This window comes from Struthio camelus, chromosome 4, assembly GCF_040807025.1.
Source record: "Struthio camelus isolate bStrCam1 chromosome 4, bStrCam1.hap1, whole genome shotgun sequence".
NCBI lineage: Eukaryota > Metazoa > Chordata > Aves > Struthioniformes > Struthionidae > Struthio > Struthio camelus.
The window spans coordinates 23,242,758-23,270,500 of record NC_090945.1 but is presented as its reverse complement, the minus strand read 5'-3'; the positions used below and the strand labels follow the sequence as shown (position 1 = coordinate 23,270,500).

The following is a 27,743-nucleotide window of genomic DNA, read 5'->3' as shown; positions in this document are numbered from 1 at the left end:
AGGAAAGGAGAAAAAAACCAACTTTCCGGCTGATGAAGCTGTTGTCTGGAGGCAATGATCCCAAATCTCAAGGCTTTATTCCAGGCTCCGACTGAGACGTGATATGTCATATGATTAGCATCTTTCATATTTACAAGAGTAGTATAGGCTGCCAGTCTTTAGAGAAAGGCGAGAGAAAGAAGGGGCATATGCTGAAATGGATTTAGCATTTGAAAGAGAGAAAAGAGATCGGATAAATACACTTAAACGAGGATTTAGTTTTACTCCCGTTGAGTTCTAATGGATTGTTGATTGAGATTTTAGGGAGCTGTAACAGAGGTGTCAGCAGTAATTTAAAGGAGCTATTCAGTCGTCTACTGTTGCTTCTTTCTCTCCACTTCACTTCTACGCGCCCGTGGCGACCAGCTGAGCCCAGGCGCGCACGGCGGCGAGGGGCGCTCCCTCCGCGGGGGCTGCAGCAAGCCGCGCAAGCCGCGGCCCCGCGCAGCCCCGCGCAGCCCGGCGCGGCGGCGCCACCTGGCGGGCGCGCCGCGGCGCAGCCCCGGCGGCAGCCAGAGAAGGGCATGTGCTTTGCTTTGTAGTGTGGCGGAGCCACCTGCATCTGGAAAAAAAGGAGGAAATTTCGGGGCCTCACACCTACCCACCGCCCGAGGGCAGTAGGCCTCAAGGGCTGTACAAGCACTTCTGCGCTGTGCGAGTTACAAAAAGCCATCCAAAACAGACCGCTAAGAACACCCGTTCGGTTTCAGACACATACTTCACAAGACTTTCTGCCTCTTGCTGCTGTTTTTGGGAAGGTTACGAAGCTGTTTCAGTTTTAATACACACCTTTGAGCCATTGTGGATAGCAGGCATGAAATTAATACAAAGCTGACACACTCAGGTGTCTCTGTGGGTCAAGATTTTTGTACCAGTTGGTTGCGCTTGCTCTCCAGCATGAGTTGCTACTTCCCAGGAAAAAAAGGACGTTAGGGTTATACCTCACTGCAAAGGGTAAATGGCATACTGGGAGAGGGAAACGCTGCAAACACTGGGGCCTTTCTTCTGAACACCAACAGGATTATCAGTTTATGACTGGAAGAATACATCTGCATGACGCAGACACAAAGGAGATTCTTTTCAAGGTAGGTACCCGGGAACCAAGAGGAAACAACTACCAGCTTGGATCAAGACTGTAACACATCTAAAATCCGGTATCCTCTCTCAGACAGAACCATCAAAACAGTGGAAACAATTAAGAAACTATACGGGAGGATATACAATTTGTCCCTTAGGAAGGCAGAGCCCCCTGCTCACCAAGAGCTAGGTAGTTTAGTCCACAGCCTGTCCAAAAACGGTGCTAGCACTGCCTGCTAGAGCTCCAGCGCTGACACTCGTCCCCAGAAGGTGATTCCTCCACCGACTGCTCCACTCCCACCCCACGCACATCAGCTTAGGTAGCAAGAATTTAATTCACTTATTTTGGGTAAAATAAAGTTTCGCTCTTTCCTCCTTATGTCAGCCAGGGCTAACCAGTTCCCTAGTCAGGTTACTGGACTACATTATGTTTATAGCAGGTGTTTCCCACCATTCTGATTTATTTCCAGAGACAACTCAATGACACAACAAGCTAGTCACTAGGCCGTTTCTTTCAAGGCTGCAGAAAGAAAGAAATCGGAAGATTGCTTGTAATAATTTGAGAATAATTTCAGTGCTATTAAGATGCCTGTTCTATAATAGGCTCTCCAGCGTTCCTCAGAGTCTTGCTGGGAAGACATTTAACAACATTGCAGCATCCAGAATTTTTATGAGGTCCCTGCTCAGCGCACTTTCCCCCACAGTTTACACATTAACCCCCGAATGTCCTGTACAGAGCTTTGAGACAGCCTGTTGCTTAAACTTCTGCCACGGTGAAGATACTGAACTTTGTTTCTTGTCAGACAGTTTCTGACACAACACAACAGAAGTATTCTCTTTCCAAAACAAAATACTCCATCTTTTGAGCAGTCTCCAAACATGTCTGAGGGACCTTGTCCAAAACCTGTAAAAAGTCTAGACGCAGGTCAATCTCTCCTCACTTGCCTCTGTTGACATTCAAAGATTTAGAAGAACAAGGACATGTAATTTTCTCCCCCCCCACTACTCTTTATTTTATTAGTCCCTTTTCAATTGTTTTAGTCGTGCTTCTAGATGTAAGGTTCCGTGATGTGCAAATACAAAAAATCATAAAATTGTTTTAAGATATGCTGTTAGGTCTATATCTAACCCGAAGCATAATGAAACACGTATAATACAATCAGGTATTTCTTAAGCATAGAAGGATTCAGTTACCAAGCAGATACAATTACTTTATTCTTTGTTGTTAGCCATATAAGCAGAGGGTCAACAGAGGAGTATCAGCACACTGAGGTGCACACAAAATAAATTATCCCACATGAAACAAATATTACACTTGCTTGAAGAGTCCCAGTGATCTCTATAGACACACAATTTTTTAGTATATAAAAATATGCACACATTTTATTTTTCCTTTTTCTTATCCTTTTCTTCTTCCTTCTTTTTCTCCAAATAACACTTAAGAATGTTGTTTAGCTGCTGCTCACACTGGCTTACATGTTGTAATCCATTTTCCCATCCTAAAAGCAGTAATAAACAGGATAATTACATCTCATTTTACAGTATTCATCATGTACTTAGTCTGTGGTGATGAGAGCATCTATTTCGCAAAACCCAACAAACGGTTATAATATTTCTACTCTGAAAATTGCTCTTTTTCACAGAGTTCAACCATTAATGAGATGCTTGCTCAACTAACGTCAACTAACTAGATAAGTAAAATGATTACTATTTCAGGACCTATCTCTTGTCGAGATTCACTGTCTCTTGTCTCAAAGGCCAGGAATTCCCTTTGCAGCAGCCACTAATGGAAGGAAAGCCCTACTCTTCCGAAACGGGATGGGCCCCCTCCGCAAGGGTGCCTCAGTGGGCACTGCGGAGTGAGATTCAGTCAGATTTTATTACATTTATTTAGGTGATCTGGACACTATTCTACCTCTTGCTTTGCCCATTCAAAGAAAACTTTCAAGGAAAACATCTATAATGAGCGGTAAACAATGCTTTGAAATCTGAATTGTCTCATTTCAAGGGGGATAAGTCAAGCATCAATGAAGGGAGAAAATACAACCTGTTTTTCCAAGGTGTGCATGCTGTGGGAAGTAAAGATATATAGGACAAAGGGGCTGTTTAGGCATTGTAAACACCTAGCAGAGTTGCAAGGGGTAACCATAAGGCTTTTTGCTTTGTTTCTAAACAGGATTAGCTTTCAAGTTTATGAAATACAGAATTACAGTAAACTTCTGGAAATATGTGGAAACCATGAAAGAAAATGATTTTCAGAAACCTGTTTTTCCTTCTGTGGTCTGATAAAACAAATATGTTCACAAGACAGTCACTTGCAAACAATGCAATCAGGAATTACCTGATAGAGCTTACTGATCTTCAACAGCTTTTTTTTTTTAAGCAGATCAAAATTCATCTTCCAAAGACAATATGAGCCCTTATTCACAGAAAGACCTCATGACTTTTTTTTTTCTTTTATTTAAATATGATCTATTCAGAAATTCTGCTATATGGAAGAATTTGTTTATAACTCGTTTCTGCTTGACTCTACCTGGTAAAAGCAAACTGGGAAAGGGCTAGAAAGGTAGTGATAATATGGGTTTCAAATCTCCTTCCCATAGCGCTTTTTGCATGCTTGCAATGTACCATATGGCAAGAAAAAAAAAAAAGATTAAGCTATGTGATTTTGAAAATAAAGACGACGACTATATTACCTTTGCAGTGATGAATTACTCTTCCCCATAGTTTGTTCTTACTTAAACAGGCCAGATTTCCAACAATCAACAAATGTCTCTTTGCTCTCGTCAGCGCAACGTTCATTCTCTTCTCTGAATCTATGAACCCAACTTGTCGTGTTCTTACACACGACAAAACAATGACCTCTTTCTCAGCTCCTTGGAACGCATCTACAGTAGACACCTGGACAGCTTTAATTTCAAGAGCCTCAGAACGTACACCACTAAGCAAATTCTGAATCTACAGACAAATAAATAAGGATATTGATGAGTTACGTATTCACAGAGCCAAACGTTTGCCTTGAGCAAAAGCAAATAACAGGTCTGAGTTTATATGAGATGCAGATTAAGAAACTACGGAATGTAACGACAGGAAAACCTTAGCTAACGACTCTAAAATATTCTGCAGTGAACCCATATTTGATAAAACCCTGGTGGCGTTCATTTTGGCAACTAGTGCTTTTGCTTAGTAATCACAGCAGCCCACATCAGCCTTGGATGATCAGGTTAGGTAACCTGCAACCCTGCTAAATAGCGAAAGGCAGTGTGATTGAATATGACGATTCTGTTCTTGTCATAGATACCAATTTGCAACAGCTTTCAATTAATTTGTGAATATTATGTACTAGTTAACTTGCCAGTTTTCTGAGTGTGTGTTGCGAGGGGGGGAACAAAAATTCTGAAGCAAATTTGAATTAAAACATTTTCTCTAATTTTTTAGAGAAATAACTATACAGATTTTTTTTAAATGAGACAATAAATGCAAGTTTTGCTTTACCTATTCAGCGCTTATTTTTTCACTTCTAGTTCAAATGGAGCCTATGTTTATTCTAAAAGAATAAATAAAAAAAAGTTTTACTGATAATGTATTATACAAACCTTACACATCTGTGATTTATAAAGAGTAATCACACCAATTGCAAATCCTTCTATTCCACTTGCAATCAGAGACTGGATAAGCTTGACTGCAAAGTGAGCTTCCGCCATATTATAAAAGCTGTTGTCTCTTTCAATCTGGAAATGGGGAAGAAGACATCTAATTTAGCTCTGCAGTTAAAATGCATTTCACTGCACAGTCACAATGCAAATGGAAATAGAACGGCAAAAAACAACAGTATTTTGACTTTTTACATAAGAAATGTGTAAAAGCTTACTTGCTCTATCCCATTAACACTATAAAAACACAGTGTTGGAAGCCAATCCAGTAAAGGACTTCTATCTTCCTCTGAAACACCATTTATCAGACTTCCTTCATAAAATAGCTCATTGGCTATGGCACTAATAGCAGGGTGACATCGGTACTGTGTCCGAAGCAGTATTGCTTTATGTCCCTAAAGAATTATGATGCAGAAAGTGTGAAAGGGGAAGAGAATTATTAAGTTTTTCGCAATGCAAATTAGATTAAACAAGTAATAAGTGGAAATAATTCCTGCAGTGATTCCTGCAGCTGACTTTACCTTCATACATCCACCTCAACAAAAGTTAAAACAAATATTTCAGTCCCTGATTCTTCTACCTGTATTGGAAACTGCACATAAACATCAGAAGGTGGAAATTGTAATTGTACTTCATTCTTATTCTACGTTTGTTACTTTTTCAAGTCTCTGTCCGCTGTTAAAATAACACTTACACAGAAATGCACCAAAATGGAATTTGCTTCATTAAAAAAATAAAAAAACCCACACAATAACAACAAAAAACAGGCCGCAACACTGACCCTTCTGACTTCTAAACTGGGACTCTTACTGACTTCAGTGGGCCTGGAATGTCACTCTCCACCCTTTTGAAGTTGTGGTTAGTAGTACATACCATTAAGGAAAGCCGATCAAACAGAGTCTGCTCCAAACCCTTTTCATGAACGCTATCAGACCCTTGAATAGTTGGCGGTAATTGCTTAGGGTCTCCAACAAGGACCAGCTTCTCACACTGAAACCTAAACAAGAACATTAAAAATAAAAATCCAAAAAGGATGATACACTCATTGTAACAATTACAAAAATGTGTGCTTTCCTTATATATGTATGTGTGTGTGTGCGTGTGTATGTATCATACATCACTTTATGGATCAGGCTCCATTGGTATCCCTTCTTTCCATAGTTAAGATAATACAGTTACGCAAGGATGGCATCTAAGAGCAGGCTTCAATTTGTAATTATTCTCCTTGCTTTTTAAGATGAGAGCTTGGAGTGCACGTTCTTAACAAGATGTCCAAGTTTGGCAATTTTTTAAAGTTGTGTCACCGATAGCTAGAAGTTACTTCCCTGCCGAAACACAACAAAAGGATGGTCGTACCTTGCAATAGGAAGGAGAGAAGCAGGTTCAGTCATCTGACTGCACTCATCCAGCACCACCACAGGAAATTTAAGGGTTTTCATACAAGGGAATGGGCAGGCAGCACAGGTCACTCCAACCACTTTTACCTTTGTTATCAGTGAAGAGGAAAAGGGCAGAGAAAATGTTAAAATTAGGCAATATTTATCTGTGTGCAGTACAAAACTATAGCTTCTGCAGTAGAATAAGCCTACTTTTTTTTCTTTTAAAGCAGTTCTATTGCATGCTCACTGGGCCTCAAAAATTAAATTCTAACTTTCTCAGTAAGAAGTACTGTGTATGCCCAGAGATGGAGCAAAGGCTAATATTTGCTATGCTTGGTGTGCTTCTGTGTTAGAAGAATTCACAGATCCATGGATTTAAGACCAGGGCAGGTCTGACACAGCAAGAGTCCAGACTACACAACCCTGCAAAACCTTCTGAGCCCCAGTGGCAACGGTGGCAGCAATGACTGCTAGGAATAAGCACAAAGAAGAAGAAAAGTCACACACACACGGGACACCAAGCTATACTCGTGGAATCAAATCTGCCCCAGTCCTAGCATTCATGTTATTTTTCAAAACTGTAGGAGTTTGGCAGCCTCAGATGCGAGAAGGGATTCCCAGTTTCCTTTTGCCAAGCCTTGTGGATATGGCATACTAAATACTCACTTTCCCATCCAATCATTTTGACAGTACCTGTTGCAATATAGCTTTGTTGGTCCCTAGTTTATGTTGCTCAATACTCTTCTTCACATAGATTCTTTCAGCTGGAGTTAAATCTTCTTTCATGAGAGCAAGTAGTTCTTTTAATTGTTCATTTTCATTTCCTGAGCCAGCATGTAAACTTCAAAAACAATTTTACAACACGCATTACAACTACAGAAAATTACGGTGCTTTCAGAGTTCAATGAACACCCAATATAGAAAAATAATCATATATAGCACATAATAGTACTTCACAACAATGTACTAACCCATATCAAATCCAGCTGAGATAGACTAGTATAATACCTGTTTTAAAATAACAGACCTTTATCACACCAGCTCAGACTTACCACCTTAACCAAACACACAAGCATGGCAAATGCTTCTCCAAGCTATACAGTTGATTTCAGAGCTGGAACTGACAGGGAAGTTTTTCATTCACTATTTCATATGCCATTATCACCAAATAATGGAAATTTAATCTTTATGGAGCTTGACCTATACCTCTTTCTCTTAAATTGTGCAGAAAGTACAATCTAGATTACTTAGTTTTAAATAGTTAAAGGACAAACCCCAGAACGCTTTAGATTTGTATAGCAAAGTTAACCTGGGTAAGAAGAATAGCGTTCATGACTTGCTACCATTAAGTCACTGAACATTACATTTATGATTACTTCCTCCTAGTTCTCATCACTACAAATGCTATATATCTATTTTAAGTCTGTCTTTTTTGCTTTTCCTCCTTGTATACATTCCCAAATCTCTCACTGCTATTATTTTGTTCTCTTCTACTGCTTTCCTTTTAAAAGCATTAGCATTAGCTCCATTCAGCAACAAACTGAATTCCCAAAACAAGGTAAAAACTCTCCACTGTTCAAAAAAATACTGTGATAGGTTTATCACTATCACATTTTGAATGGTTTCGGAATAGTCATTTTACAGCACTTCATAATTACGATCTATCTTACAATCTCTTCAGATCCCTCAAAGATTAAGATTCTTACCTATAGGGAAGAATTGGTTTGGCGATTTTCCTAACACTTCCCACTCTGATAAAATCCTCAAATCCAAGATCAAGTAGACTTCAAAGAAAGAGAGATGATACATATCACAAAAGTATAAAAAGCAATTTTGAAAAATGAAAAAATGGTTCTAAAGGCACTAACAAACACATTAAAACACTGACGAAAACAAAATTCTACAAGTCATAACATGAAGTAACGTAGAACGCAAGTCAAGTAAATCAAAGTCAAAGCAAATTATCTCATCACGGTTTGTCTCAAAAGTGTTTTATGTCTTAGTAATTCTCTTCTCATAAATGATCTTCTATTTGTACTTTCCTCTCCCTTTACCCTTTCAAATCATGAGCTTTATTTGACATTAACCTCTAACGATTTCTTTTTCTTCTCCTGTATTTGCTGAAGCTCCCCAAACCTCTTCCTCCTACTGCTGCTTCCCAAAGCTTCTTGAGCAACCCCACTTTTGTGACTGGTGACTTCTAACGGTAAATTTGATGAAAGCTGCATTCAGTATTAGCCTTGTATAAATTAGGGCAGCTAGCCTTGCACAGTGTGCTGTGCAAAGGAACAGGGTAAGATTAAAGTGCCTACGTTATACTTTATAGGGGAAGAATGCCATCTTTCTAAAGCTTTATGCTGGAAATACTAACACAATTGTCCTTACCATAAAAGTGCATTCTTGTTATTGGAACAAGAGCCTGTAAAATTTTAGCTTGCTGTAACCTACCCAAGCAGTATCCTGTCAACGGCAACATTAGTGGAGGAAGCGATCAGAAGTTTCCATGGAATTGGCCTTGGGCCGTCCTTAGCTTCACTGCTTTCAAAGAGCTGGACTAGGAACAAGATCACAACGGACAGCAAATAGCTCTTTCCAGCTCCAAAAACACCTGGTATTTTAGAAGAAAGCCAAAGTTAGGAATGAAAAATATCTACGAGGAACAGTTCTGATTAACTGTTATAACACCAATTTATCTTCCGAAATATTATGCTGTGATTCCTTGCATATTGTATATTTGAAACAGGTGCTTGTTGCAGCAGCTGTAAGTTTCGAGGGGCAACCTGTTGGCTTACGTTTTGTATTTGTTTACTGCCTGCAATGTCTAAAAAACCAGAGGACAGGGTAAGTTAAGACATTTTTCCTAAATTTTCTGGTGGAATACATGTAGTATTTGTTAAGGAGTCTCATCCAGACATTAACATAACACAGACACAAACATCTGCATGCGCGTCGTCATACTACGTCCTCAGGAACAGAATAAGGCATTTTAGAGATGATGATCATTTTGGAACGTCTAATAGTTATAAATAGATTAATATGCCTGACAGACTAACAGAAGCTGAGGCAATTCACATCTAGTACTATTTGTACAAAGAGCATCATTATTGCCAATGTATTTATTTTGACAGGATCTAGAATTCATGTTTATGGTAACTGCTTCTCAATATAGATTTAATAACCTCTTTGAACTAAGAAGTCCTTTTTGAATACATTAAAGAGTCTGTTAAAACTGAGATAGAAGGAAGGAAATATAAAACAAGGACAAATGCATAATAAGAAAGATATGCTAATTTAGCAAAACTAGTACATCACAAAGAAAATTAATACGAAAAAATAAACAGAAGACACTGAATAACTCTGTTCTGTGTACAAGTCTGCTAGGAAAGAATTCTGCACTCAGGTAAAATTCCTACAAAAGTTAGCATGCAATTTAAAAATCTAAAGGTCTGTGCTGACAGAATGGATGCAATGATTATAGTATCAAGGTCATTATCAGAGGGGCCTCATGCAATAAATGCAATAAATTTTCAGGAAATATGTGAACTAGGTGAGGACAGCAGTGTTACAAAACAGTTGAAAAGGACTTTCCAAACATAGAGGCAATTTATTCAAGAGCATCTTTTTGGTTGATTTTAAAATAAATCAGTATTTATCTAGATGTAAGAAACTGTCTGTCTGCCTGGAATTGCAAACACACGATCAGCATAAAGGAAACAAGCCTACTGGATCATCATCATCAAAAGAATTTAAGCGTGTATCACTAACATTGGCACTACATATCAATTAGCATTTTTTTCATAGAAAAAATAGCTGTAAATCTAACGATTATTTGCCATTTACCACGTATGATTGTGATAGGGAAGATCTGCTGTTCTTCCACTGGTTTGACATTTTCAGGCGAAGTCATCATCCCAGCTATCTGAATCAGTGATGTAGCTTGATCTGGGTTCAATGAGAATGTTTGGATCATCTTTCTGGCTAATCCTATCGTTATTTCAGGGCTGACAAGTCCATACATCATTGTGCGTTTCAGGTTTGAGGCTGGGGGAGTAAATCTTCTTTTGTTGACTTTCTTAGGAGCTTTTCCAGAATCAAAATTCCTATGAAAAACACAACGGTCAAAAGAAAAACACAACAGTCAAAAGAAGAGTGAATTCAGACCATTAGGTATGAAACGTATAATGTTGCAAATGTACAACTTATATCTCATGGTTCTGACATTCATTCTCACCTGACATAGAAATGCTGAGGTTTTACAATTAAGGGTTGAAGGACATAAAAATTGCTGCCCCACTAAACCCCAAAATATACCAGAACTTTATATTCTTGCCCCCTTATTACTGCCCTGGGTGAAAGCTGGGGCATCCAAAACAGACTTCGGAATTTAACATTCTTGCTGTGAAGTGATGTTTTCAACATGACTTATTCCAAGGCTGTAAGTTTGACACAATTAAGAGCGGTAGAATCACATGGCCAGAGGTAGCAGGAGCTTATATAATTACTTGTTTTATCCAATCAAACACAAGCAGTCTTAGAAATATCCCTATATTGCTCTGACTCTCCAAGAAACAAATTCCTTTGTTTTTCTTCCCTATTTTTATTTTCTTTTCAAAAGATTCTAAAATTTGTGAAAGCTGACAGGAAAAACAGTTTCAGTGAATCCCCATGAAGTATACACATTAACTTAGTACAGTCATTGATCTGTATCAGCAATCTAATGGCCATAAAGTTGCCCATTATTAATTTACAGGTTATAAAATGTGGGCTGCAGGTTAATTTAAGGAAAGACAATCCTTTGGAGTTAGGCAACGGATATATTTTTAATTCTATGTAAGTGAAAATTGCATTGCCCCCACAGTTCACTCCTTACACTGTCTCTCTGATTTTCATTTTTCTCATCCGCTTTTGAATAAGGCAAACGTAATAGGATTTTTGTAGTTCTTTCTCTACCTATTCATATATTGCATGTTTACAGTATCACTGAGACAGTAACTTACATTTTTAGTAGATATGGTATTAGTGGTAGAGTAGATGGATTGAAGTATTCCTCCATATTTCTTAAAGACGTAAGCTCACCACTAGCATTACATACTAGTAAGGCATGAACAAGCACTGCAGAGGTCACAGAAAAATAAAATTAGGAAAATATGAAATTAGCCAACATTTTCTATCAGTTCAAGATATGAGCTACAAAATACTGAAAGAATAATTAGCCCCGCTAACAGAAACCAAATGAAACAAATTACCATGTTTGACTGATTATTATAGAGCAAAGCAATCGCTAAGCGCTTCTTTTTAAGGTGCGTTATTTTGAGGTATTTGTCATTCCAATCTCAGGATCCTTCTGGGATGCAAGTTTAGATAAAATTCTTTAATCATTTAAAAATACTTGTAGAGAAGTACTTATAAGGCTTTAGCATTTAGTAGGTGAACTTCCTAAGCAATCCACCTGTACCACAGTAGCTCAAATTGTATTGTCTATCAATATTTCCATTACAATACAGAATGATTTCTGATCTGCTAAACAGCTGTTTTCTTACAATACCCTCCCCCTACAAAACCCCAAAGCCCCCAAACGCACTACATCGGGCCAAACTAAAAGTCCATCTACCCTAGCATCCTATTTCCAAAATGTCCTAAAGTGGACGCCTATGGAAGAGTATAAGAACAAGGCAAATATTTAACTGTATTTTTCTGAATTCTCTGCCAGTATCCTAAGGTTCTGGGGCTCACGGACTTCCTAAGCAAGCAGAAAGAGGAGGAAGAAAGAGGAGGTTTCTAATGTGTTTAGAAACCTCATACCTCAACTTTAATGTTGTTTATAACTGGCAGCCGTTATATATTAAAGTTTTATTTTCATACTACTCAGTCTTTTAGTTTTGTAAAGCTCATAGAAGTATGAAATAAAATCCTGATCATAAAAATATGATCAGGAAGAAGGTTAAGACCAAAAACTTCCTAAGAAAAAATAAACTTGAAACCCTGTAATGCAGCAACACTAAGACTGAAAAGCTAAACTCTCCCAGACCCTGACTGCTCCGAGACCCCAGGCTTGCAACTTATACTCAAGGAGAAAACAAAACCAAACCTCCAATTGAATTTGAAGCCCTTAATTTTGATAGGAAGTATGACTACACAGAACTCGTTGTACCATAGTATTTTCTTCTGTATTCTTCAATCTCCTGAATGTAATTCAGGACAGGAGTTTAACGTAGGCGCTCTGATTTGTGCTTTGCAGAGATTCTCTCCCTAATGAGTACATAGAAAGCTTTAAAAGACTAATTTGTTAACTTCAAATACCCAATTTACCTCCTTAGGCTTCAGCGGTATGAATAAAGCCTCTTGTGATTAAGTACACAATTTTCACATTGCATTAAAAAAAATAAAAAAGGTTAGTAGAGGTGTATTTTTATTAGCTCCAGAAATTCTTACTCGTTACTTTATAGCTTTGGCTGCTTACGTACTGTATTTAAATTACATATTTGAACACACTTACAAGTTAAAAATACTGTGGAATAAAATGATGTGTTAGACTTTAGGAATTCCCATCTCATCCTTCATCGCTGGCCATATTTTCCTGACAACGGTGGTTTTACTTAATGCTAAATTATTTGGTGTACAACTTACTATTTGTTTGCCAGTTTGAGGGACAATAGCCTTTCAGTGGTAGTAATTCTACTTCATTGTTAGATGACGGTCCAAAGAAAGCACTACTTGCAATGAAAGTATCAAGGGGAGCAAAGTTCAGAGTCTTCGAAACAACCCAAATATCGTCTGTCAAAATAATATATAATTCTCATAAGCTTCTTCTACTGCAGTCTTTTAAGGAAAAAAATCAAGCTGAACAAAATAGCCCAATATTTACTACATTGCAAATTAAATCATCACTAAAATGAAAGTATGTGGGATCAAAGTCTTAAATATGCGTTAGTTCAGTTGTCAAACAATAAACATGTAAGTTAGATCTGCTAGTACTGTCTATTAAGACTTTTCTGTAATTAATAATAACTGTAGAGTTCTCTCCCGGTGCACTTAGCATCATACAGCTTTTGGCTAATCTAAAACGTTATCAAATCAGAGATTATTTGAAACAAATCACTGAAGTATACTATAAATCTAGTTAAATATTTTCACTAAAGAATAGCAAATACTGAAAGAAAGACACATTTTCCCTTCCGTTTTGACAACACTACAGATTAGAGCCTGCAGATGTTCTATGTGGCATACCTGATGAGAGTAAAGCCCCTTACACTCTCCCTCTACCACATATTGCAGGGCACAGCAAGGGAGATTTTTAAGTTCAGAGCTACAAAAGTGCATGTATATTTGCCTGTACCCACAATGGCAAAAAATATATATCAGTACACAAGTAGAAGTTTTGCCTGTGCAGAGTTACAGAATCTAAATGTACAAAAACGTGATTTATCAGAACACTTCAGAATCTGTGCATAAAGTGAGCACAGACATGTTTGTTTCTGCCTCATCTCCTTTCACCTTTTTCTATAGCTAAGCGAACAAACTAGGATATAGGTATCAATTCATCAGTTACTGAAGCAAAGCCAACTACTGAGATAGTCTAGAGCAAATCACTCAGTGTCCTCCAACACTGCGATCTTTCACTAAGTTAGAAGAGACATGCAGCAACTATTCAAACACCAATTTTCACATGAAGTTTTCCCTATAGGTCTTCTATCTGAATCTGGCCCCCCTCCTGAAACTCCACTGTTCATACTTAATCCAGTCTGAGCCTAACAACATTCATATTTTTCTGAAGAGATATTTAAATATTTACAAGAAAAGATGGATTAATGAGTTACTTTGTTGCCCTTCTAGAATCAGCATTAAATTACCAACCTGTCAAGAGTTCAAAAAGGAGAAGGTTGAGTTTTTCTCTTTCATTACAATTTAAAACTATGAAAGGCACAACATGAATCTGGACATGCACAACCCTCGTGATACTCAGATTTGCTTACCTTTACTATAGATAGAAGAATGCTCCCTTCTGCTCAGTTTGAGGTATAATTTGCGTTTGGAATCACCATCGAATTTGGCCTGTGCATTCGTAAATTTCTTTAACTTATTTAACTGCTTTGTTTGAATTTCAAAGGCTTTCCTGTTAAATTATAATTTTAAGAAAAACTGTTCAATCAATAGTACATTTTGGAATTGTCACAAAAAATAAGAAAGCTCCAGAGACGAGACCAAATTATTCAGCACAAACTTTAGTGTTTGTGCATCCTCTTAAACCAGCAGGGTTTAAAAAAACATTTATCTCTACTAGGAAGTACTACTCTGATAGTCAGCCAAATTTAAATTGTTTCCCCTGTACTTTAGTAGTGTAGAAGGAGAGCCTTAGATACAACCTCTAATGTTAACATTAGAATATGTACATTGTATCCAGCCAGGTTTTCCTGTTCCCGTAAATATTAACGGCCAAAGATCTTTACTGCATGTCTACTTAGAGAAATATCACTACGGGAATATATCCTAAACTCTCCTACAAAAGATTAAATGAATAGTAATTCAAATAGGACAGTCCTAAGGGATTCCACTAAGCAATCGACCAAGTTGCTAGTAAGCAGTTTTGGTTCTTGATGAAAAGAACACCGACCTGATGAAATTCCACTGCTGTTCATACTTGTCCTTCAATAAGTTGGCTTTTACATTTCTACACAGAACTGTAACCCCTTTAAATACAGTTACTGAATGCGTCTGTTACAGTCTACCGAAATACGGAGTTACTGGTGTAACTCCTGCACTTCACATAGCTCTAGTGAAAGGTGTATAGCTTTCAGAATACCTCACCAAAAGCTGGCATCCCTCATAGAGGGAAATCTTTTGACTTCTGAGGTACGCCCCAACACTTTTTACATCATGAAGCACTATACTGGGTCTGGATTTTATCTGTCCTGGGTTCACCTCTTCTAGCCACTTGAAAAACGAACACTGCTCAGCTTTTGGGGCATCACAGCTATAGAACAAACGACCCTAATAGGAAAAGAAAACAGCAAAACAAGACAGACCATTAGCACTTTAAAACAAACAAAAAAAACCCATAAAGCAATTGACCAGTACTAGCTGCTATATAACATAATTAGATAAAACCCCTATGTTTTCTGCACATATAACTGGAAAACCAGGTGTGTTCCCAGAATTCTCAGATTCTGGAGCCACTCTGTGTAATCATCATTTACAGAAATCCCACATAACCTAGAAAATTATAAATTCAAGTCTTCCTCTCTACATATATAAAACTGTTTCCATACGGAGAGAACCATTACCTCATCAATTCTGGACACTAGCAGATATTAAAACTGATCTTAAAAGTGATCTCCACAACGTATCACTTTAATCTGTAATTGCAAATCATATATAGAATCCTTCTGTAATTTTTCACAGAACATAATCTATATGCCAAACAGATAAACATCCCAAACCATAAACAAACAAGGAATAAACAGCACCTTGTTTTGACCTTCTTTTTTAACCACAACAAGCTTAGCAGGATGCATGTGATCACACAGTGGAACACGGCTTTCTTTGCTCTCACTTTGCTCATCTTTCAGTGAAGTGTAAAATGATATATCCACTTTTGAAAGAGCCTTGTGTAATCTTTGTGACAGCTCAAAAAGAATTATGTTTAAATGCTCTTGACATAAAAAGAATAAAAGAGCAATTAGTACAGCCTTAAAATGGTTACAGGAGTACACAACATTAAAACAAGTACATTTTCATTTGAAACTTTCAGTCCCAAATCTAAATCAAAATATTTAATCTGCGTCCTAAAAGAGACCATTTATCTTCTGAGCCTGCAAAACTCACTTTTTGCACGTGCAATTGATTTAACTGCCTTACTTTCATACAAATCACATTTAAATATATGGCTCCAAAAGATCCAAACACTAAATAACTGCACTTGCAAAAAAGCATAGATAGGAAGGCTGGTAACGTAAAGACTGGCAAACAAGCTTGTGGTTACACAGTTGAACAGAAGTGAACCGGTCTTTTGGTTCATTTTTGCAACTTTGAGTACAGACTGAACATATTTGAGTATAGACACATCCAAAATCAAACGCAAATAGCTGTTCCAATAGATGATACTGATATTATCTCTCTCCCCAGCTGGCTTTGGGAAGCTTCAGAAATATGTTTTTTTAATTACATCCTAAAAGATAGCATTTTCCAGAGCATCACATTAGACATACCTGTTAAAGCAGCTGTAAAAATCTGTTTGTAATGAACATGAGACTGAAAAACAGTTGGTATGGCAATGTTCCTTTTAGGAAGATTAGCATATTTTACTTTATCCACATTAGGAAAGGACAACTCAGAAACTGTTAAGTCCTAAAAAGCAGAAAAATAAACCATTAAAAACTTGCAAAACCCTGACTGTACAATTCCTTAGTGAAATGACTAAACATGAATGAAATGAATTTTGATAACCGGCAACTGGACAGGTACGCCAAAACCTGTTCTCCCTCCCTCCCCCACCTCCCAACTTTGTGCTCTGATTTCTAGATACAGCTAGCAGATACAGTGTTTCTACACTTCAGGACCTCATTCTGCAACTAGAAGTTTCAAGACGAAGACTGTTAAAGATGAATCAGTTTTCCAAAAGCAAAATATAAATCCCTTTCACCACAAACATTTACAAACCTGGTTAACTGTAGGTACAGTTAGCCAACTGCCAACTGTCAGCAGGAGTATAATTAAAAACACCTGGAGCTACAGTACAGAGTGCTTGGATTACTATCTGCGACGGTCAACAAAGTTAAATTTGCCCCTGGACGTACAGCCTGCATTTTGAAAACCATAGGTAATACTTTCAAAGGCCTTAGAGTATATTACGTAACTCAGAGACATGTTCTCAGCCCTTCGCACAAGGAAGGAACACATCCCATCTTTAGCACTGTTTCTGCACTGAAATACAACTCATCAGACAAAACTACAGCAAAGGAAGCATGAACTAGAGAAGGAAGAACCAGACTAGAACTCTGAGGAAAGCGAGCCCACTGCTAGCCCCCACTTCAGCTAGTCCCAAAAAGCTTCCCTCACTCTTCCACACTGCAGTTGATCATGGGCATAGTAGTGATGACTTTCTTAAAAAGCTTTTTAAGATCCAATATATATGGATACAGTATATGTGTGTATACATACATAAGCCTCTCTCCCTATATAATATACACACACACACAAAGTATATACCAGTATATATGAAATATAGTAGTTATTTCCACACCTCTAGTTCACACGTGAATATTTTACTGGACAAATATACTTTTAAAGAACTAGAAAACAGTGCACACTATGTTTGTGTCAAAAAAAGAAAAAAAGGACATATTTTCATCAACTCTCAAGCATAGCCATTTGACAACTTCTAAAATGTGGCTTTTGGTTTGTTTCCACCACACTCCATTTGTTTCAGACAGTCTACTGTTCACAAACTGTTGTGTCAATTTAAGGTCCTTATTCAATGCCATAGCCTACTTTGCCATGATCAAAAGTATTTCCATGATCAGAAATATTTAAAAATTACCTAATACGCTTTGAAGCAAGACGTGGGTGTTTGTGAAAACAACACTGATTTCACAATTAAGAAAAACACTTCTTAAAAATATGTTCTGTTCTCACCAATCATAAATGACAGATCAGCCCAACTGATTTTATTGCGTCTTTCTGCCATCAACATTCAGATTACAAATCTAAATCCATGTGCCAAGGAATTACCTTTATAAAGGATTAGTCAGAGCACATTAGCAGCTGCTGTTCTGTAGCTGAGGCTCTTTTGTGTTACTAAATATACAGCAACACTACATCCAATCATATTGATAGTATCTCACAGGCAATCAGATAAAGGCAGTTACTCTGTCCAAGAAAAAATGTGCTTTTGTCATAACTATATCTGCTTGAACAGTTACACACCTGGACTTCTCCTGTTACAGTGCGGCAGCTCAGATGACTTAACACCTTTTGTGTGGCTTCAGCTAAAGGAGCCTGACTTAAGTGCAGAGAAAGTAACTTCCTCTCTGAAATTAAATCTCTGTTCCTGCTCTTTGCACAGTGTTTACCAACCGTGCTCTTTGCTGTCTGCAGAGGCACAGAGCCGGGAGGGCTTTTAGTCATAGCACTGCTCTGGCTCTCTCCTGTGTCACCCAGTGGCATTCCAAGGATGTTCTCAGTCCAGATGTCATCAGTTACTTCCACATCATCGCTGTTTTGAGTTATCAAGTCACACTGAGCACTGTTTTGGTATTTTAGCCACTTGCTTTGTCTATATTGTGAAGTCACATTAGGGAACACTGGTTGTATAGATTCCCTTTGTCCATCTGCCGTATAGTCTTCAAACACAGAGGTTTCATAATTCCTGTCCTCGAGGCCAAAATCACTGACAGGAAACACTGCCGACTTGTTGCATAAATTGACTGCTGAAGAGCCAAAAGATTGCTGAACCTCCTCACCGTCAGTTAAATAAACTTCAGCGTCAGGAATCTTCTCAGTGGTAGGAACAGTGACAAGCGGAGTTCGTGTTTTAACTGTGGGCTTGAATCTCGAGAGGTTGCACTCTTCTGGATAACTGGATTCCTCCCGTGCTGGAGGAAAAGTACATCTTATAAGCAACATGTAGCACTTACAGATGGTACGTTAACTTCAGACACACAGAAATAAAGCTAAAGAAAGAACTGAAAGTTCTTCCTTTTACATCTCGTCTTCTAGTTGACAAGCTCTTTGTATTGAGTAATTTAAACTATGACTCTTTTATTATTATATAAATTATAATTATTATAATATTATATATTATATTCAAGGCACATTTTTATAGGCACTCCACTTTTATACAGTCAACGTTTGGCAGAAATTATTTAAACATTACTCCATTACGGAGGTTATTAAAAAAAATACGATATTTTTGGCTTTCACTACAGCTGCCAACTGAAAAACAAACAAATAACTTAACGTTTGTTCCTTTCCTCAAAAAAAAAATCACACACCAAACCACATAGAATTAATATTAATCAATACGGATAACAGGCTTTTAGCATTACAAGCAACCTTTTGGATAAATTCATCATCAATAAGAAATGACAGGCAATGACAGATGTCAATTTAATCACTGAAGGTGGGTCAGAAGGCAGCAGAATATGGAAGAAAATTAAAAGCAGGTAAATAAATGGAAAACACTAGCATGAATTAGAAGCTTAGCTTATAGTCTTTTTTTTTTTCCCCTCAAAACTAGAAGTTAGTTCTTTATAAATGGGATCAGTCTACTAAAGTCACTTTCAGGAGAAAATAGTATTCTAGGGGGAGGGGAAATGGATCTCAGGCTAATTTAACTGATCTGGCTAAAGACTACTAAAAATTGTACTTAAAAAAAGTGACAAACGCACGTATGAACAGTGTGAAACAAATACAAATAGAACTCTGCAGTTACCCAGACATATACAGAACCAGTCTATTTCAGGGCCTGGGGTAACTGGCTTTTACAGTGGGACTCATTGTGCTCCAAAGAACCTCAAAGATTGTCTCGCAAAAATATTGTGAAGCGCAATTATAAACGACAATTTCTTACTGAAAAAGCACTCTGAAAGTTCTGTGCCTCTTGAGATCCTGTCCGTCACAGTCTCCTGGATGTCTTTAAGAGTTTCATCATTTCTTGAAGTTGGAGAAATTGGAGAGTCCGGACTAAGCGAGGAAGCCAGTTGTACTGACGAAATCACCTAGAGATGAAGAATTAACATGTCAAGTGAAGGACTGGGGAAAAGAAAAAAATACATCGATTATAGCTCTTTTGTCACTATTCTCTCTCTCATCATTCTAAATAATTGAAATGTCTCTCAGAGTTGAGATTAGAAGGTATCAAATATGACATAAAATTGCTACCATGAACTCAGGTGCGTGGGGGGAGGGGTGCAGAATCTACAACAGACAGTCAATTCACACCTTGTAAGGCTCCCATGAAGTCCACTGTGTTTGCACCAAATCAGAACATGAAGGTGAGCCTGACATTATCCATTTTGGAACTTCAGAATATACACTCAGTGCCAATGCTAGAAAAAATATGGGAAGGACAGCAGTCATGCAGAAACATTGCTCTGAGGCCAATTACTGCCATTCTACTTTTACTCCCACTTACGGGATTCATCCATTATTGACTCTTTAATAATGTTAGACTTCTTCTGAAAATTCCCTTCGCCCGTGAAGTTGGCATCATCTTCACAAAGATTTCTTGAATGTGGAGACTTCACAAAAATAGCATGAACAAAAACTTGTTAGAAATTGAACTTTTTAATCCTTTCTATAAATATTATTTTTGCATGAAGATTTCATTTCTAAATATAAATCTTTAGTATCTCTAACATATTCCGGAAATAAAAAACACACATAATACTGATTTTCTTCCAGTTTTTCAATACTGAAATGCATATTGCATTAGAAAAATAGAGTTTGTGTTATGTTGCATCTCATGTTTCATTCTCACTCAAGATGAGTATTAGACTATCAACTCCAGGAAACAATCATTAGAAAAGCCCTTTGCTACTTTTTTCTATAAGGAATGTCTTTGTTTAATACCACATATTATAAACATGCACGTTTTTCAACGTGAACCTGATCAGAGAAAAAAAAAAGAAACACAGGTTACATCTTGCAAATGCATACTCCTGTGACAAAGATAAGCAAAAATAATTATGTCTAAATGCAAAGTTTTAGCCAGACAGTACTAGCTGTGGTCCCTAATGATTTGATTACAGTGTTCTAATTCTGAATTCTCTTTCATCTTACACTTACAGGATACTGCCTTGCATTAAGGAGAATAAGTTTGAAAAAAAATTGTTTTACCTGTCTGCAGTCAGAAAGGACATAACTGCTTGAAAACACAGGTGACAAAAATCTCTCAGCTGCAGACTCCATAGTGTCTGGGTACTGGTGCCATCCTAGCTGCGAGCAGGGAGCTCTCAACATCATCTCACTAGTTGCTGACCCTTTTACTCTGTGCCCTTGAAACTCAACAGGCTGCACAATATATTAGAACTATGATTAACTGAAAATAAGAACTGCTCAGGAACTATCTAGATTCAGTAAAAGTACTTTCCATGCATATAACAAAGATCACCCGTTTAAAGCTGTAGTATAAGGGGAAAAAAAAAAATCTACGCTTTTGAAGCCATCTTTCTCTTGCTTTTCTGCCACTCAGCAGAATAAAGTTTGGAAAACCTCTATATCAACAGAAAACTGATTGGCTGATGTAGTATGTCTTAGCCTTATTTTCACACTGTAAAATCTGAGTCTGAAACTCTCAATGGAAAATAACCTCCAGACAAATATATTAAAAAGTGATCCATCTGAGAAGCCTATTATGAGATTGGTTAACTATTTATTAGGACTTTTTGCAGCATACTGAAAACAGTGAACCATTGAATTGGATTTTAAGAGACAGTATTCATTACACACTGATTCCATAGAAATTGTACCTTTGGTTGGCAGTCAGAAGTCCTAGAGTCTCCTTGGCCCGGTGCTGTTGGTAGAACAGATGCCTCGTGTTTCTGTAATATGTTGTCCACACAGAGAGGCTGCATATAAAAGTATCAAGAACTAATTAGTCTGCTTAATAACCATTCAAGACAAGAGCTTAAGCTAATAAATCTCAGCACTTTCCTAAAGACTTAATGTGTTTATACAACAGAGGGCATTTGAAATCACATCTTTTTCATTTGGAAGCCAGAAAAATCAATGACAGGTTAACAAATTATGTTTGACGCTCAAACGGGTTGGGAAAAAATAGAAGAATTCATTCTAAAAATCTTTCTTTCACTTTGGAAGGGTGAGTTGAAAGAGGAAGACTAGTAATAGCATTGGATAAAAATCAGTGTGAAGCACCAAGCACAAAGCAAAACTTTTCAAACAGATTGTCAGTGCATCTCAACCCAAATCCTGAAGTTCTTAGGAAAGCCATGTGTCCAAAAAGATGGTGAAAGAAAGAAAAACAGGAATTGTATTCCAGAAGCCCTGTGGAAAACCAGTTTATTGTGTAGAGATAGTTATGCGTAGTCAAAAATTACTGTAAGGTAACTTACGTAAGTTACCGTAAGGCCAGAAGAATCCACGTATGAACAAGAAGATGCCTCTGTACATCCTGAGTAAGGCATTTCTGTTAACTGTTTTATAGCTACAAGAGATGGAAAAGTGTGATAAGTTGCAGTCACAGTATTCACTTTGCAAGGAAAAAAAAAATGAATATTTACTTAGCTTGCAAACCTAATCCACATGAACAATTGCACAAATGAAATTAACCGAACTAAAACAAACAGAGAAGCGGATTTTGAGCCCCCAGTGGCGCTTTAAACACTACATCACTCTGAAAGCATGATTTCTGCATACAATTCATCCATCAGGAGAGATAAAAGTACAGAAGTCAAGTATGTGAAAAGCCATATAAACAATTCAATTTAAAATAGAAGCTGACCTAACCTTCGTCTTTTACAAGGGTTTCAAATATCTCTTTAGAAGTCTTTGCTTCACATAATAATAAGCTACTATTTTCCTGCATCTTTTGTAAGCTTTCTAATGCTGTGCTATGTTCAGTCAAAGCTCTTAAAAGAGCGATATTGTTTACCAAATCAGGAAGTTCTGATGATTTTTCAACAAATGCTGTGCATTTCAGGCAATCCGTTCCTATTCTTTCACCTTCGCAGGCTTCATGAAGGGAATTTATGCTCCCTATATTTTCAAACTCAGTTTCACCTATTTCTGTCTCCTCTGAAGATGAACAGCCTTTTCCTAAAAGACAGACAGCACTTGTGGAAATTACAGGATCCTCCTTGCATGAAATGCCAAAGACATTTTGCTGGTGCTCTGCAATATATCGGAATGAGCTGCAAGAAGTATCAGAATTTTGCAACAAAGCCAGGAAAGGACTACCTGGTTTAATGTCGTCATTACTAGTACCCTGGAAATGTTCTAAATCTATGTCCTGGGATTTTGTGCATCCAAGCTGTAAAACATCATCTTCAGTTCTTTTGTCCATTGCAGAAATCATTCTGCTGGTCAAAATACGTGAATTACTTTCAGTTTTCTCAAACATACTGGTTCTAGCATGACCTTCATTAACATTTGTGCCACCAGGCAAAACATCAGAGCCCTGACTGTTTATCGACAACCTGTCATTAACAGTATGTGCTGCACAGTCGTTGAGATCCTTTTTATGGGTCTTGGCTTCAATATTTAATTGACTTTCATTAATCTGTTTTATTTTGTTTATATCATCCAAAAGTTCCATTTCAATTCTGGCGGGGCTTACAAAGTCTTCCGCAGTTCTCCCAATATCGCCAATGCCGCTGTCACAAAGCGGCAACGGTACACCTCCTGGACAGTGATTTCCATCATTCCCTCTGTCAAACGTTAAACCTCTGACTTCTTCCTTTTTACTGTGTGGTGTTACTTCACAGCAAGAACGAAGTCTCAGCTCAACAGTTTGTGCTGCGTCTTTTCCCTTTAAGCAAACTGGACCTTGTGAAAGCATGTCTCCTTCACCAAGCTCTTTCACATCTCTTTCACACAGCTCTCTATTGTCTGTGTCATTAAAATCAAAAGCCTCTAATAAATTGAAATTCACCTCCATCACCTCTTCTTCTGGACCACTGTCTCTGCCATGTGTACTTAATTCCTCTTTCACAACTACATGACCAGTCAATGCTACGTCCGCAGAGAGCTCCAAGTCACTGGACACTGTTTCTGAATTTCGTCTCAGCTGGAGTTCATTTTGTGACTTTGAAGATGAATCCTCTTTAAGACCATTAGTCACTGAACGCTCTCTGCATGTGGAGAGATTTGTTTCAAGGACGATGGACTCAGCTGGACTTGCTGAATAAGAAATATCACTTAAGGATGGGACACATTGACTGTTGCTCATTTTACTTATGCTAGATTCAGATAGGAAGCAACTATTTGGATGGTCACTAGCAGCACATTTGTTAATCGATAATGGTTTAGGTACCCCATCACTTCTAGAGAATGAGGGTTCTCGACATCTTTCACAATCCCAAATGCATTGCCTTTTGCTGTCTGTTAAATTCATACAGACACACATTTTTTCAGGGTGCAAAGTCTTTGTATTGCAGGGGTCTTGTAAATCTTGACTTAAGATATTTGCCTTTCTGTCACGTCTTTGTCCCGCAACTTCTTTATCACAAGCTTGTTCAGCTGAATTTAGAAGCATTTCAGCATTCCATTCCCTTTCATCACTTCCAGTTTCCTTTGTAGAATGTTGGTGCTGAATATTTTGAGTAAAACCTTTGCCGGGGTTGCCTGAAAAGCCAGGTGGGGTTGTACTCTTCTGGTTATAGAAACTATCTATATTTTCTGAGGTCTGAAACTTAGAATGGCATTCCGTGACTTCAGAAATTGTTTGCTCTGTGCATAGGTGGGCTGGTTTAGACTTCAAAAGAGCAATTATCTGTGCTGTGCTCCTGATGTTCTGCGACACCGCCACACGACTGGTTGCCTTGGTGTGCTCACTAATTAGAGGATATTCTGGCTTCACAATGGACTGATCAGAGTTACTCTTCTCTGTCTCTTTATACGTCTCAAGAAATGGAGCTGAAACCAGTGAGGTGAAGGACACATGTTCTTTATCATTGTTTGTATACACATTTTCATGAAAGCTGGTGGATACATTTGTGTCTGCATCCTTCTTGCAAACAGTAGAAAATAAGGGAGAGGTGATATAAAACTTAGATGGCAAGGAACTCTGACACTGCTTAGATAAAGGCAATAATGTTGCTTTTTCTTCATCTTCCTTTGCTGATATTTTCTTTTCAACTTGACGTGGCCCTTGGAAACCCTAAGAGAAAAGTTTAAAATTAATTCTACTCAGAAATCAACCTCACATTTTGTAATCTAAAAGATGAAAACAGGACATGCTTCATAAACCATATTCTGACCAAATATCACAATGATTCCATACACGTACAGAAATAATCTCAAACCCTTGTGACTTTCACTGTACCCCTAGCAACAGCAATTCTGCTAAACCCAAGAAAGATTTAATAAACTACGAAAAAAGAGCTTCCAGTAACATATTCTGATTTACAGTTCCAAAAAAAAGCAGGAAGACATTATCTGTATATTCATCATTCATTTAAAAATGTGCCCTTGGTGTTTTAAAATGCATGTTAATGTCAGACAACCTTTGAAACAAAGACATACTGTAAACTTCCTTTTCAACCCAACAGGCAGGTGTCTTGGAGGCAGACCACCAGGCTTTACGCCATTTCTATTCACTGCTGGAGTTTCTGCTTTCCTTGGCTGATCTTCAGAAGATTTTTCATTCAGTTTTACTGCTTCAACTGTGATCAAATAGCGTTCACTTTCTAAATTATCTCCAGCATTCACCTAGGAAAGATAAGGCAGCAGTGGGTACACAATAGTGCTGCGTAAGAAACACAAACAATTCCCTCTAAATGTTGTGATACTTGCACATAAGAGTCAAAAACGTAATATTTTTCACTCATAAGAAATAAGAAACTATCAGCCATATCGCTAGAGAGAAAAAGTACTACCTTAATTACCAAACAAACAAGGGTTTGGAAGGCTTCCTGCAACACAAACCACAATCATAAGCATACAAATAAAAAAAATCCAAAACAAAATATACCTGAGATTTTATAAACAAACTCTCCAAACATTGTCCTTTATCATCAAACAAGATTGCCTACAATGAAAAGAAATCGTTATTTTAAATAATGAATTTTATTTCACAGATCTACTACATGGCACTGATAGTCAAACAGCAGCAGATGATATCAAATTGTATTAAATTTGTTCACCTTATTTCCTCCAGTTCTAATCCTCAGAATTCCATCTTGCCATGTTTTTGATTTTTTCATTTTTTGGTGAGTGTATAGTACCTGATTTAAATGTTGAAATAGTGATAAGTAAGAAAATGTTTAAATAATACAGCAGCTACATCGATATTGACTTTTTTACTCACTGGCCTACAGTGTAAAAAAAAAGACTTACAGTAAACTCTTGAGAAGCCATTGTTTTGGCACAACGTTCGTCCAACAGCTTATTCTGCAAATATTCATACCTTCATACAGCCTGAGAGACAGGAAAATTTTCAGAATTCAGCATAGTTGTAAGGGAAATGTACTGAAAAAAACAGATGCCAGTTCACTTATTTTTTCTCAAGAGTAGAAAGCTAGATGCAAAAAAAAAAAAAAAGTAAAAAAACTCCACACACACCTTGGCTCTCCACCTCAAGGCATGTGTGATGTGGGAATTCTAAAGACACACCTTGAAAATAATTTAACAGAAAGTCTGTTGGTTAAAAAAAAATTAATAATTTATATACACCAACGTCCATTTTAAATTAATTTAAATGAATGTCTAGCAACTCTGAAAACTCCATTGATCACATAGCACTTTGAAATTACAAATTATCCTAATTGTGTTCACTTGCAGCAAGAAAATATGGAAATTATTAACAGACTAACTTTGTCAAGAGTTTATTGACTTGACTTGGTCACGCATGCTTAACTCACATTCAAGATAACTGATTTTCAAAATCAGCTGCCCGTGAAGTCAAGCCTCTTTACATATTTAAAGCTAGACCAAAATAACTTTTAAAGTAGCTTCCGATGGTGAAAATGGGAACAAAACTTTATAAAAGCAACTTGTCTTTAGAAGCTGGGGCTTACTGTACATTTTGGTTGCTAATATTTGATCAGTACTGTGATTTACACCAGCGCTTAAAGAGCAGCACTTAAGACCTTATTTAGTTTAATCAATTAATGGCATTGCAATGAAAACGCATCACAAGAAATAACATAACATTTCCAGTTATTCTCACACTGCAGCTCAGTGAGAAATACTTTAATATAAAGTAGCTACACACAGGCACATTCATGCTTCTTCTCATGGCGCTGTTTCTTACAGCCGTCACGTTCTTGGCAGCCCCCGGATCAGCACTGTGGATAGTGACACACTTTTCAGAAGCAAACACAAGAAAAGATGTTTAGCAACGTACGAAACCTAGGGAAGAAAGGGAGACGTTCTCTAGGGACACAGAATACCTCCTCTAGCTATTAAAAACAATGCGAATACTTACTATGATTTAGCACAGCAAGCAGCAAAAGCGGGAGTGAATACGAACGCTGCCAGCATTAAGTTTATACAGATTTGCTAAAGGCTCGCTCTTAACACGTCGTACAGGTTAAGCCCCGTGCTAACGGTCAGGGCAGCTGTACGCATTTGCCCTCAGTACGCGGGTGCTCCACTAAAGCCTGCCTCCTCACGGACCTCCCTGCTCCAGGGCAACGCCATCCCCGCGCCGGGGAGGCCCCCGCCCCGCCGCCAAAGCTTGCGCCAGCCGTTAGCGACCCCGCGGCCGTTAGCGACCCCCGCCGCCGCCGCCAACGGCCGAGCCGCTCCCTGCGGGCGCGCGGCGGCGGCCACGCCACGCTACGTCACCTGACGTCACAGCCCCCTTGCGGGAGCGGGGGGTCGCGCGAGCCTCGCAGCCCCCCGCCCACCTGTCCCCGGCGCTCGCTCCCTCCGCGCGTTCGAAAGCTTCCCGCCACTGCCGGCGTGACGTCACTAC

At 38.1% G+C, this 27,743-nt stretch overlaps 1 protein-coding gene across 16 annotated transcripts; it reads right to left on the bottom strand.

Annotated features, from left to right (window-relative positions):
• Nucleotides 1-1,551: 1,551 nt before the first annotated feature.
• ZGRF1 (zinc finger GRF-type containing 1) lies at nt 1,552-27,740 on the bottom strand. Of its 16 annotated transcripts, none has more exons than XM_068941810.1 (31): nt 27,676-27,740; nt 27,039-27,111; nt 26,387-26,437; nt 26,162-26,242; nt 25,969-26,049; nt 25,797-25,853; nt 25,349-25,534; nt 22,613-24,983; nt 22,219-22,310; nt 21,616-21,714; nt 20,984-21,157; nt 20,280-20,385; nt 20,087-20,193; nt 19,716-19,863; nt 18,071-18,738; nt 16,354-16,492; nt 15,613-15,797; nt 14,949-15,136; nt 14,122-14,261; nt 12,776-12,922; nt 11,146-11,260; nt 9,989-10,248; nt 8,597-8,756; nt 7,855-7,932; nt 6,842-6,989; nt 6,126-6,253; nt 5,643-5,766; nt 4,988-5,164; nt 4,713-4,847; nt 3,813-4,074; nt 2,272-2,615 (listed from the first exon to the last, which is right to left on the bottom strand). In XM_068941810.1, the coding sequence occupies exons 4-31, from the start codon at nt 26,180-26,182 to the stop codon at nt 2,500-2,502; spliced, it is 6,612 nt and encodes a 2,203-aa protein (XP_068797911.1). In that variant the 5' UTR covers nt 26,183-26,242; nt 26,387-26,437; nt 27,039-27,111; nt 27,676-27,740; the 3' UTR covers nt 2,272-2,499. The 16 variants fall into 16 exon arrangements, with proteins under 16 accessions (XP_068797921.1, XP_068797920.1, XP_068797911.1 ...); XM_068941808.1 differs by having other exon boundaries at nt 27,614-27,738; XM_068941818.1 differs by lacking the exon at nt 20,984-21,157 and having other exon boundaries at nt 23,063-24,983; nt 27,676-27,738.
• Nucleotides 27,741-27,743: the final 3 nt, after the last annotated feature.